Source organism: Coregonus lavaretus (genome assembly GCF_964263955.1).
Source record: "Coregonus lavaretus genome assembly, chromosome: 28".
NCBI lineage: Eukaryota > Metazoa > Chordata > Actinopteri > Salmoniformes > Salmonidae > Coregonus > Coregonus lavaretus.
The window spans coordinates 4,921,216-4,932,905 of NC_140015.1; the positions used below are offsets into that span (position 1 = coordinate 4,921,216).

Sequence of the window (11,690 nt, forward strand, 5' to 3'; positions counted from 1 at the left end):
CCAAGATTTACCTACATACTCATCAAACTCCCGATTACACATCCAGGCCTCTCCAAGTCTTGTGTACAGTCGAAATCCGCTCCTCCGCTCTTCAGAAACCGTATGCAGGGGTAGCCTACACTGTCATTCTGCCCAAGCCATTGGTTGTGTAGATCCAGATAGGCCTATGCTTCAACTCCAATAATGACATTTTCCATTCATTTAGGATCTGAGGCATATAGCTGGATCTATACAAAAATGGTCTGGAGCATGTTGCTATCTCAACATGAGCTGACAAAACATTGATGTTACAGTGAAATGTCCTTAAGCCTATTATGGAAATCCAAGTGAAAAACTGTTTTGTTACTGTAAGGCCGTGCTTATAACATAGCTATGTGTTTATGACAGAACATTAACCATGTTTTTAACATAGGAAACTGTTAGGGAAAAGCACAGATGTGACTTAATGGGCTTACAAACACATCTAAACAAAATACCACGCGTCCTTTTTTTCTTGGAATGTATGTTTTAATTAGTGTGAGAGGCTCATGTTTTACCAGTATGCCATACCCCCACTATTTATTTTGCCTGTACTCTGTGCCAGAGCCTACCAGCTTACTTTCACCCCTTCATACTGCTGGACCTGAACCAAAATAGGAAGTGGCAAATGGAGATCTAGCCCTAGGTTCTGAAAACATCTGTTTACCAGCGGCTGGCTGGAGGGGAGGGTGGGGCACTGGGGAAGGGAGGAGGGGAAGGGGGGATGGGCTTCACCATTTACACCCAAACAACATGTTCAAACAGTCACCCTACACCTGGGTATGAGGCTCTGAGGCACAAGCGGTCTGCTTGGCTGGGGCTGGGGACGGGCTGGAGAGTATTGGAATGCTCTAAAATGATCTTCACTCATCTACTTTAGGCCTACCTCCATGAATGGGCCACAGTGTAGTGAGGTCACAATATACCACGGCGTTCCGGCTAGACTAGTCTTTCAATATACTAGCCTAACTGTTGTGGATATGTGGGCTTAGGCTATACTCCAGTTGACAGTAAATATGTTACTGCTTCTGTAAAAAATTAATGAAAATAAATTCAATGTTATACTTGTAATATGTACTAGGTAAGGACATGCTGATCTTCTTTAGATTGCACACAGGTGGACTTTATTTAACTAATTATGTGACTTCTGAAGGTAATTGGTTGCACCAGATCTTATTTAGGGGCTTCATAGCAAAGGGTGTGAATACATATGCACGCACCACTTTTCCGTTATTTTATTTTTTGAAACAAGTTTATATTTCACTTCACCAATTTTGACTATTTTGTTGTCACGATCGTCGACAGATGAAGCGGACCAAGGCGCAGCGTGATAAGCGTACATTCTTTATTTAGTACACACACGAACCAAAACAACAAACGAAACGATACGTGAAGTCCTAGGTTATACACAAAACCTTACGGAACAAGATCCCACAAAATACTAGTGCCAAACAGGCTGCCTAAGTATGGTCCCCAATCAGAGACAACGAGCTACAGCTGTCTCTGATTGGGAACCACCCTGGCCAGCATAGATCAAAACGAACTAGAACCAAAAACATAGAAAACAAAACATAGAAAATCCACACCCTGGCTCAACATATAAGAGTCCCCAGAGCCAGGGCGTGACATTTGTGTATGTCCATTACATGAAATCCAAATAAAAATCCACTTAAATTACAGGTTGTAATGCAACAAAATAGGAAAAACACGAAGGGGGATGAATACTTTTACAAGGCACTGCATCTAATTATAGATATGTTGACTAACAAATAGCTTACCAAATGTTGGAAATTATGAGTAGAAAAATATTTAAATGGGGCTTCAAAACATTAATTGTTTCGCACCCCAGTTACAAAATTGTTCCCCCCTCCCTGAGTAACGTGCGCAGGTAGCCTACACGAGCCTATTGAAGTAATTGTTTGACAATCAGATGAAAACTTCATGACTGGTTGTGTTTATGCCACATTAAAATGTAATACATTTAAAAGTTCAATGACAAAGCTTTACTATTAGGCCCATGGAATCCTATTAAATTAATAAGGATTATATATGTAATTCTATGTTTAGGCCCACTGGGCGCACAAGGGTTGAATCAACGTTGTTTCCACATAATTTCAATGAAATTACGTTGAATAGACGTCTGTGCCCAGTGGGTTGGTACTGTAGCACACAAGACACAGGTGGACAAGCAGGTTGAACCTTGCTCTCCCCCCCATTTTATTTTATTGGACAGTAAACTACTTGGCTACCCTTTGCACATCACACTCATGCCCTTTAAACCAACTGAATGCTATTGATTTAACTACATTAACAGAGTGTTAATCTAAACTAATGTTGTCAGCTACTCTAGTTTGAGAGGATTTTCATTTATACATTTTAGTCATTTAGCAGACGCTCTTATCCAGAGCGACTTACAGTTAGTGAGTGCATACATTATTTTTCATGTAATTGAACCCACAACCCTGGCGTTGCAAACGCCATGCTCTACCAACTGAGCTACATCGCTGCCGGCCATTCCTTCCCCTACCCTGGACGACGCTGGGCCAATTGTGCGCCGCCCCATGGGTCTCCCGATCGCGGCCGGCTAAGACAGAGCCTGGATTCGAACCAGGATCTCTAGTGACACAGCTAGCGCCTTAGACCACTGCGCCACTCGGGAGGTTTTCCATTGTAATTATGGCATTGTCCCACTCAGTCCAAGCACATTGGCCTGTACACAACTCATTCACTAACAATATGTCCATATCAGTAGTAGCCTAACCATAGCAGAGGTTCCAAGTCATTGTTTATTTTATTATTTGTTTACCTCAAAGCAACATCAATGCTGTGTAGCGATAGGCTACCCAGTATCTTATCTGACCTGGAGGTTAATACCAAGTACAACTCCAATTGACCTCAATCCCACCACCCACTTAGACTGCTAAAATATAAAGATCCACAGTCCCCTCCCCGATCTCATCATGGGGGACAATCAAGGGATTTCCTGTGGCTACATTTCCTGTAGTCATCATCTCAGTTTAATAGCTGAACTAACGGATCAGTATTTAGCCTAGGCCTTAGGGCGATACATTCATAAATCTGAATAGTGAATAGCCTGCAGACAGAGGGGATATACTCTACCTGGCCCAGGTGAGGAGAAATAGAAGATAGACAGGTCTCTGCTAGTTACAGGGAGGGGGGCTCTATCTTTTCTGTGTTTCCAATGGGTGAATAAAATACCACGTAGGCCCTGGCTAGTAGTAGTGGCTACAACTTCAACAGAAATGCCAAATATCTGACCAATTCAATTGAACACTATGCACCATGCAGTGCACTCTACGTAATTAATTCGAGAATCTGGTGACGTTGCAGGAAAATGACTACCCCCTTTTACCCTAAATACTTTCAAAGACTCACTGCAATGAAAGTCGCGCCCCCCTCGCCTGGTTTCATCTTTCCAGAACCTTTGTGATGATAGCTGTAATTCTGATCTTGCATATGTACAATGTGGTTGGTGCTAGGAAAATTGCTTTTGACTGTCATCTATAAATAATAAAATTGACCAGTAACGAGGAATATGATACCCTGCCCTTGTAAGTTACAGTAACGTTAGCTAGCTAATATTATTGCCACATCCATACCATCATAAAACAGAGACCATATCTCACATGTAAACGGAATGTTCGAGAGACACTTACCAAATTGCCACGCGGTCCTTGGGATAATTCAGACGTTCGATAGTTCCAAGGAAATAAGGCAGAGAATGTTCAGAGTTGCGGCAGACGAGGGCAATGAGGACCCGCGGGGCAAGAAATGGAGATTCGGGGCTCCAGCGCTCTTCGGGGAAGTATCCTTGAGCTGGTCCGGAGAACAGTAACGTCAGGGCGGTGGACAGAAGAAAGATGTACCGGTGCATCGCACAGCAAATAGAGAAAAAGCAAATTATAAACTAACAAAGAAACACACTATGCAGAAAGAGCAAATATTTCACAGACTTCAAGCCTTTTCGCACCACCGACAAAAACGCAACACCTCAGTGACAACGCTGCAAATAGTCTCAGGCTCTATTCAACCAGAGGATTGAAGGGGATCTCCGTCAATGTTGAAAGGGGATTGGCCTAAATTACACAGTGGTTGTTACAATGTAACAGCAAGCTTATAATTACATATTGAATAATTATTTTTGCATATGGAAACTACTGCGAATTGAGCAAATTCATTTTTTTAACCTTTATTAATCGATTCTTAATGTTGTTAATATTGATAATAATTCTGTACAACTCTTCACTTTTATTTTCATCATTGCACCATTTAGCCAAGATGGGCATGTGCCATTTCAGTTTATCATCAAAATCATAAATTTTTTGGTTAGACAGAAGTGCATGTCATACATTTTATCGCCCACTTTAATAGTCAAATGTAAAGTCAAACTACAGAGGTCAACAGATTAGTAACAAAGTAAACACTGGTCTCATATGGAGACTTTCTGCCTGAGGCTACCATACAAGCAGCTAGCTGGAATCGCATACAGTTCTATGAGATAGTACACACTATTTTCATGACATCAGAACCCTGAAACTTTAATAGTAAATCTATTTGTATTATTATGACATTCTTATTTTTATGACATTACACCGTTTCCTCTGGAATGAATCATCCAGCAACTACTTCAAATGGTTGTCCCATCATTATACAGACATTCAGCACAGCACTACAACTGATGTGTAAACAATCCAATGTTTTTCCTATTCATTCATTCACTTACATCCCATTTTCCTGATATGTAGGGTTTAATCTCATGTCTAAAACATAACACTGTCAAATAGAGACAGGAATGTTCTGTGATATCCTGTACATTTCTCTCTGTGGATGTTTTCTTGAGCTCCTTTTTGTCCTTCTCTATGGTCTTTAGAGTTTTGCTTCAGAGCCTGGTCTCTCCACCTGGACTGTCAAGGAGGCAGCGGCTGGTTCATCTATGAGCCAGAACAGCTCACCGTGGCTGGGGAACACTCTGGCTGCTGGTAGGGCCGGGCCTTCCCCACCCTCCAGCACTTGCTGTGGGAGACCGAAACAGAAACTCACAAGTTGAAAGGAAGAGCTCACTTGTCGTAGTATTATCAACAACCACAGAAATGCTTTCAATCCATTACCGTTGTACAGTGACATTTATTTTTGTGATCTTTTTTTAATTTATTTTATTTTTACAGTAAATGACAGGTAAACATAAATACAAATAAACTTAATCAAGTCTTCATAGTGACATTTCTGGATGCTTAATAGGTTAGGATCAGGGTGAGATATTATTGCATCAGAGAGGATGCCAGTTTGGAGGATAGGATACAGTACCTTTAGCACTGGTGCTTTGCTGCCCCCTGTTGACACAAATACCACACAGCGGGCTAAGTTCACCATGGGAAATGTCATGGTCACACGTTGTGGTGGGGGCTTGGGCGAGTCACCGATTGGGGCCACAATTTTCTGGGTTTCCTAAAAGACAGGTAAACCCAAACCCACATCAATTGTCAAAAGCACTCAAAGCCAACCCAGAAGTACTAAGGCAACCACTACATTTGATATTTTCGAGATAGTTATTACGCAAGGCTTGTTGAGACAGAAGTTAAACAAACTTTTTACAAATGTTGCGAAAGTAACTTACACTACCGTTCAAAAGTTTGGGGTCACTTAGAAATGTCCTTGTTTTCGAAAGAAAATCAATATTTTTGTCCATTAAAATAACATAAAATTGATCAGAAATACAGTGTAGACATAGTTAATGTTGTAAATGGCTATTGTAGCTGGAAACTGCTGATTTTTAATGGAATTTCTACATAGGTGTACAGAGGCCCATTATCAGCAACCATCAGTCCTGTGTTCCAATGGCACATTGTGTTTGATAATCCAAGTTTATCATTTTAAAAGGCTAATTGATAATTAGAAAACACTTTTGCAATTATGTTTGCACAGCTGAAAACTGTTGTGCTGATTAAAGAAGCAATAAAACAGGCCTTCTTGAGACTAGTTGAGTATCTGGAGCATCAGCAATTGTGGGTTCGATTACAGGCTCAAAATGGCCAGAAACAAATAACTTACTTCTGAAACTCATCAGTCTATTCTTGTTCTGAGAAATGAAGGCTATTCCATGCGAAAAAATTGCCAAGAAAAAGCCATATCTCAGACTGGCCAATAAAAATAAAAGATTAAGATGGGCAGTCTGAGATAAAAGTGGTTGAACCGAAACACAAGAACGGTCCATACATAGCCAGTGGAGTGACTAAAACAACACATGCATGACAGGACAGGTGTATCCGTGTGTGTGAAAAGGAACACATTAAATAAACACAGTACTGGACAGAGATATCTAAATTTTTTAAAACCTTACACTGAGACTCCACAAAATACTGGGAGTCAACATTGATGAGGCTACAGTGCAATAAAGACGACCTGGAACTGGGCTGTAGACTGTGCTCACCTCCAGCAGGGGATGGTCTGGGAAGAGGGAACAGGTGTGTCCATCAGGCCCCATACCCAGCAGCAACAGATCAAACACAGGGATATCCTCCTTCGGGAAGGCCTATAGGTACATGTAAGACAAAATAATTAAAAGTAGACTCAGCGAAATGACATTGCCACGAGCAGCACCGGAGTTATTGAGATGAGTGAGATGCAACACTTCGCTCTCACACAGTCCCACACAGTATCTGCACGGGTTCCCTTCATGCTGTTCAAAGCGTGGTAGACAGGGCACCAAAACAGCAGAGAAGTGTAGTCTCGCGCTTCAACGCTTTTAGTTGTTGCGGAAATTGACCCACTATGCTGTTTACTTTCTGCATCTACGTCATATCGCTGAGTCTACCTTTAATAACAAAATAGACTATAATATCTCAGTGTTTCATGTCATAACTTTTCTTTGTTTCATCACCATACAAGAGATACATTCACTGTGTGTGTATATGTGTGTGAGTCTGTGTGAGTGTGTACCTCCTTCAGTTTGCGGGAATAATCCTCAGCACACTCCTGTACAGGTAAAGAGGGGTCAATCGCCAGGACCCCACTGTCTGGGATGTTGATTTTTGAGAACAACTGATTCTGTTGACAAAAACAAAAAATAATTGAATATAAAGAGTTATTTAACCTAACAGGATCAACACTTGATAGATGCAGAAGAACTGTCCTTACTAAAGGTTTTAATGAGAACTTGAAAACATATAAAATGCCCTACACCTGAATGAAATGTGTGCTTGCAGAAAAATACACTTCAGTCTGTAGATAAGAATATGCACAGACTGACTGTACAAAACATTAGAAACACCTTCGTAACATTGAGGTGCACCCCGTTTTTCCCTCAGAACAGCCTCAATTCTTTGGGGGAATGGACTCTACAAGGTGTGGAAAGTTTTCCACAGGGATGCTGGCCCATGTTGACTCCAATGCTTCCCACAGTTGTGTCAAGTTGGCTGGATGTCCTTTGGGTGGTGGACCATTCTTGATACACACGGGAAACTGTTGAGTGTGAAAAACCGAGCAGCGTTGCGGTTCTTGACACACATTTAAACCGGTGCGCTTGGCACCTAGTACCCCGTTCAAAAGGCACTTAAATATTTTGCCTTGTCATTCACCCTCGGAATGGCACACATACTGTACACAATCCATGTCTCAATTGTCCTTCTTTAACCTGTCTCCTCTCCTTCATCTACACAGATTGAAGTGGATTTAACAACTGACATCAATAAGGGATCATAGCTTTCACCTGGTCAGTCTGTCATGGAAAGAGCAGGTGTTCCTAATGTTTTGTACATTCAGTGTATATTAATTGTCATCTTTGGTGCATATCAGGTTTACAGTAAACTCTATGATTTTAATATATGCAGCTGCTGAGGCAAGGACCAGTAAACTATGAGATTATGTTACCTTGTACAGTCCATAGGTACTCTCTCCATCGTCAAAGGGAACCAGCCTCTCATCACAGAACCCTGCTAGCCAGTGGCTGCAGTCCAGGTCTGGCAGGGCGGGCAGCTCCTTGCTGAGCATGGACACCAGGCTGCCCCCTGAGAGGCCCAGGGAGAACCGGCCATGGTCCAACAGGGCCTTGTCAGCCCGAGATGCTACCAGGTGAGCCAGAGCTGGACCAAGCTCTGCTGCTGAGGGGAACACCACTACTCTTCTGCCTGACATCCTGACTGGAATAGAAGACAGGAAAGAAAGAAGGTTGAGGTAACGGAAAACAGTTTATTATATAATCAGTGATGCACTTCTTATACCAGCAAGGAGGAAGTGTCACTGTCAATCCACCACATTGTTTTACAATTCACCATGATATAGCAGAATTTCCCCAATTCAAGAGAAGAGGTCCAGCTACCAACAAATATAGCAAAAAAAGGCAAGAGTGGACTGGTCTATAATAATAATGATGATGGTGAGTACTCTTCGGGGAAATTCACATCTCACCGTAGTCTGAATGTGACTATGCTTTCCATTACCTGGACAGCAGACTAAGTTCAAATGTAATTTTATTAAACATTCTGGCTTGTAAAGAAACGTTCCAAGTTTTTGCAGTGCTTAGTTTCAGGCTGTGTAACCAGAAAACTGGTAAAACAGTCTGATTTATCAGCATAATCTCACTGATGCACGTTGTTATAGTGTCCACTATGGTGCATGTCAGAGAGCTCTGCAGTGCAATTGATAGCTTGCATCTCAATCTGGAGAGTAGGTGAAGCTCACCAGTTGCAGACAGGTATCAAATTAATACTATTATCTCTAATAAAGCTTGTGGAAAAGCAACATTTTACTCAAGGTTAATCTTGTAGAATTACCTTTTCTTCTTCTTCTTCTTCTTCTTTTATTTGTCGGCGAACGCAATTTTGCCACTCACAGCACTTCCTGAAACTATTCCTCCACCGGACAATTAAATATCTAGGACCGCCCTGTTTTGTTGCATTCTGGTAATTGTAGTGATTGTGATTGCCCCAAATCCTGTGTGTGTTATGTTCACTGTATATGGATTTAAGCCTAAAATCTGACTTTAGTACATTCTAATCGTCTTTGATGATCTTGATCGTATACGATATTAGATGGAAATCAACTAACTGATAATTAATAGTATATTAACAGTCTATGAACTACTTATAATAATTTAACCCCCCTTTACTCGATATAGTTATGGTAGTTATTACATTAAAATGTTCTGAAATTATTCTCCCAAATATTTTTTGATACTAAATTGCCACTTCTCTTTGCTGTGATCCTTTGTGATTTCCCCTCCGATCCTGTAGATGGAACCATGTGTCTTTGTTGTGTGCACGTTTGTACAAAGAACTCGAGGCACACATTGTTATACATAACAAACAAAATATTTGACAGCTCTTTGAAAGTAATACATACGGTTATCGGCAGATTGGAAGTAATACATACTTTTGCCAAAATGTCGACAGCCTTTTGTTTTCAAGCACAGCTCGTTTCTGTCATGGACGCGTTATCAAAAACAGCTGTTTCAGAAATAAGCAAACTGGTCGACATCGAATCAAAGGTTTTAAAATTAGAAATAACGCGTGGTCGGAATGAAATAGCAGCACTTACAGAGAAACTGCAGTTGATGGAGAATTTTCTTTGGATCGACGGAGGGCACAGGCAGGACGCAAAGGCAGATACACGCACGAAAACACCAACAAGAGTGAGAGATGGTTCAATGAACGATTATTGTGAAAGACCTCAGTCTGAGCCCAAAAGACCTGCAATCAAAAAAAGGTTTGCAAAGTTGACCTTTATTGAATATTCTATGGGCAGGTAATGTACTTGTGTGCGTGAATAGATATGGGTCAAATACGTGTACTGTGTTTTAGTCCCAAAAGTGCACATTTCTTATTTGCTATATTAGATATTAGAATGATTCTGCATGAAACCCTATGCTGCTTGAATTCTGTGGCTTCTGCTTGCTCTTTGGGTCTAGGCTGGGTAACTGTAAAGCAGTTCTTGATAAATGCTGATGTAAAAAGGATTTTCTGAAATACTTTATTTATTGATTGAACCCAACCTTTTTCATCTTGCAGAATTTAATCTATTTGTTTTCTTGTATGCTTAGTGAGAGTTCCTGGGAAAACATTTGTCCTCCCCAAGAGATGCATGTCATCCATCAGGATGGAGATAGTGCTCTTGTTTTGGAAACAGTGGTAAGTTATGAACTGTCATTCCTTCTGACAAGTAGCCTTACTGTAATGTCCTTCTAGTTACCATTTATTGCTGAGTTATTGTTATTTACCCTAAAGCCTACCACAGTGGTGAGAGACCAGCCTGAGTTGATTGTGATCAAGGAGGAACCTTCAGAGGTGGACATATGGGGCAGTGGGCCAAAGACAGAACTCATAAATGAAAAGGGTGAGTGTTGATGGGTTAAAAATCATGAGGGTCTGGGTGCCAAATAGTACACTGTCAGGGAGGACTTGTATTGGCATTGCTGAACAGTTGGGTAACCTAGAAGGTTGGGTAATCTAGTGCAATAATGCAATAGGCAAAATGCAGAAACATCGGTTTGTCTTGTGTAACTGAATATAAAAGGTTGAATTGTTTAGTTCTGTTCTAAAATATATACTTATACATGCCTTCCTGTGTCACAAACAGGAGCAGCAACATCACTTGATACAGATGTTGGGTGTCTCAATGTGCTTCAGCATTGTCCAGACGGCTCAGACAAACACCCTATGCTTACTGAGTGCCAAGTGAACCACAGCACTCAGCCCTCACCCAGAGTGCAATTGGAGGACCTGGACACGCATTGGACGCCACCTGCATGTTCACAGAGCCAGGATGCACAGCAGCTCACACCTGCTGCACAGAGAAACTCCATAACTGGAAACAGCTGTGGTGGTATAACAAATGTCCCCCCTCAGAGTTTCAGTGTGGCAAAGTCAAACATGAAGATCCACAGCCTGAGAACGTCAGGAGCTAAAATATTTGGCTGTATGCAATGTGGCAAGAACTTCAGGTGTTATAGTCAGCTGGAAATACACCAGCGAAGTCACACGGGAGAGAAACCGTACAGATGCACGCTGTGTGGAAAGAGATATGCACAGAAAGGGCATCTTTATACCCACCAACGCACCCACACCGGAGAAAAGCCATATCGCTGCCTCGACTGTGGCAAGAGCTTCATTCAAAAATGCACTCTCGATATGCACCAGCGCACCCACACTGGAGAAAAACCTTATGTTTGTGTGAAATGTGGGAAGGGATTTACTAAAAACTGTAACCTTAAGAAACACATGGGTGTACATACAGAGTTTAGCATGAATGTTTACAGTGAGTCCAGTTTACAAGACAGATGGACAAATAGACCTCATCAGTACTAGTACCAACCATAGGCCTACAGCCTCTGCAGCAGATTTGCTGGACTTCAGTCATTCAAAGATTTCCTCATAGAATATTAGTCTTTGCTTTTCAGAAAAATAAAGGTGTGCCTTTTTCAACATTTTCCAGGTCTCTATTTTGCTGTCTGTCATATTTTTCCTAATTTGAAATGGGTTTTGGAGGTGAAATATAGCCCTGAAAGTAACAGCCGACTGCCAATGTGTTTAGTTTTTTAATTGGATCTAAACATTACCGCATTGAATTGTGGGATATTTGATCGTAAACCATGAATTAAAGCTCAACATAATTGTGTTTCTGACCTTTACTTCATGGTTTACGGTAAAATATCCCACAAT

The 11,690-nt window shown here is 41.3% G+C and overlaps 3 protein-coding genes across 5 annotated transcripts in view; 1 reads left to right on the forward strand and 2 right to left on the reverse strand.

The window, feature by feature from the left end:
• colgalt1a (collagen beta(1-O)galactosyltransferase 1a) overlaps positions 1–4,063 on the reverse strand; it is a 28,783-nt gene extending 24,720 nt beyond the window's left edge. The window contains exon 1 of the mRNA XM_084145762.1: positions 3,696–4,063. Coding sequence (XP_084001888.1) covers positions 3,696–3,913 — 218 coding nt within the window. The 5' untranslated portion in view covers positions 3,914–4,063. The remainder of the gene's footprint in view (positions 1–3,695) is intronic.
• Positions 4,064–4,212: 149 nt separating this feature from the next.
• On the reverse strand, positions 4,213–9,652 carry LOC311104112 (6-phosphogluconolactonase-like). 3 transcript variants are annotated; one of them, XM_084145782.1, is made up of 7 exons: positions 9,571–9,633; positions 9,406–9,452; positions 7,906–8,174; positions 6,976–7,083; positions 6,467–6,568; positions 5,344–5,484; positions 4,213–5,052 (listed from the first exon to the last, which is right to left on the reverse strand). In XM_084145782.1, exons 3-7 carry the CDS (start codon positions 8,167–8,169, stop codon positions 4,906–4,908), a joined length of 762 nt encoding a protein of 253 aa, XP_084001908.1. In that variant the 5' UTR covers positions 8,170–8,174; positions 9,406–9,452; positions 9,571–9,633; the 3' UTR covers positions 4,213–4,905. The 3 variants fall into 3 exon arrangements, with proteins under 3 accessions (XP_084001908.1, XP_084001909.1, XP_084001907.1); XM_084145783.1 differs by lacking the exon at positions 9,406–9,452 and having other exon boundaries at positions 9,571–9,652; XM_084145781.1 differs by lacking the exons at positions 9,406–9,452; positions 9,571–9,633 and adding an exon at positions 8,808–8,907.
• Positions 9,050–11,645, forward strand: LOC311104098 (uncharacterized protein). The gene is made up of 4 exons (XM_084145767.1): positions 9,050–9,738; positions 10,073–10,160; positions 10,257–10,365; positions 10,609–11,645. Exons 1-4 carry the CDS (start codon positions 9,275–9,277, stop codon positions 11,334–11,336), a joined length of 1,389 nt encoding a protein of 462 aa, XP_084001893.1. The 5' UTR covers positions 9,050–9,274; the 3' UTR covers positions 11,337–11,645.
• The last annotated feature ends 45 nt before the right edge of the window (positions 11,646–11,690 follow it).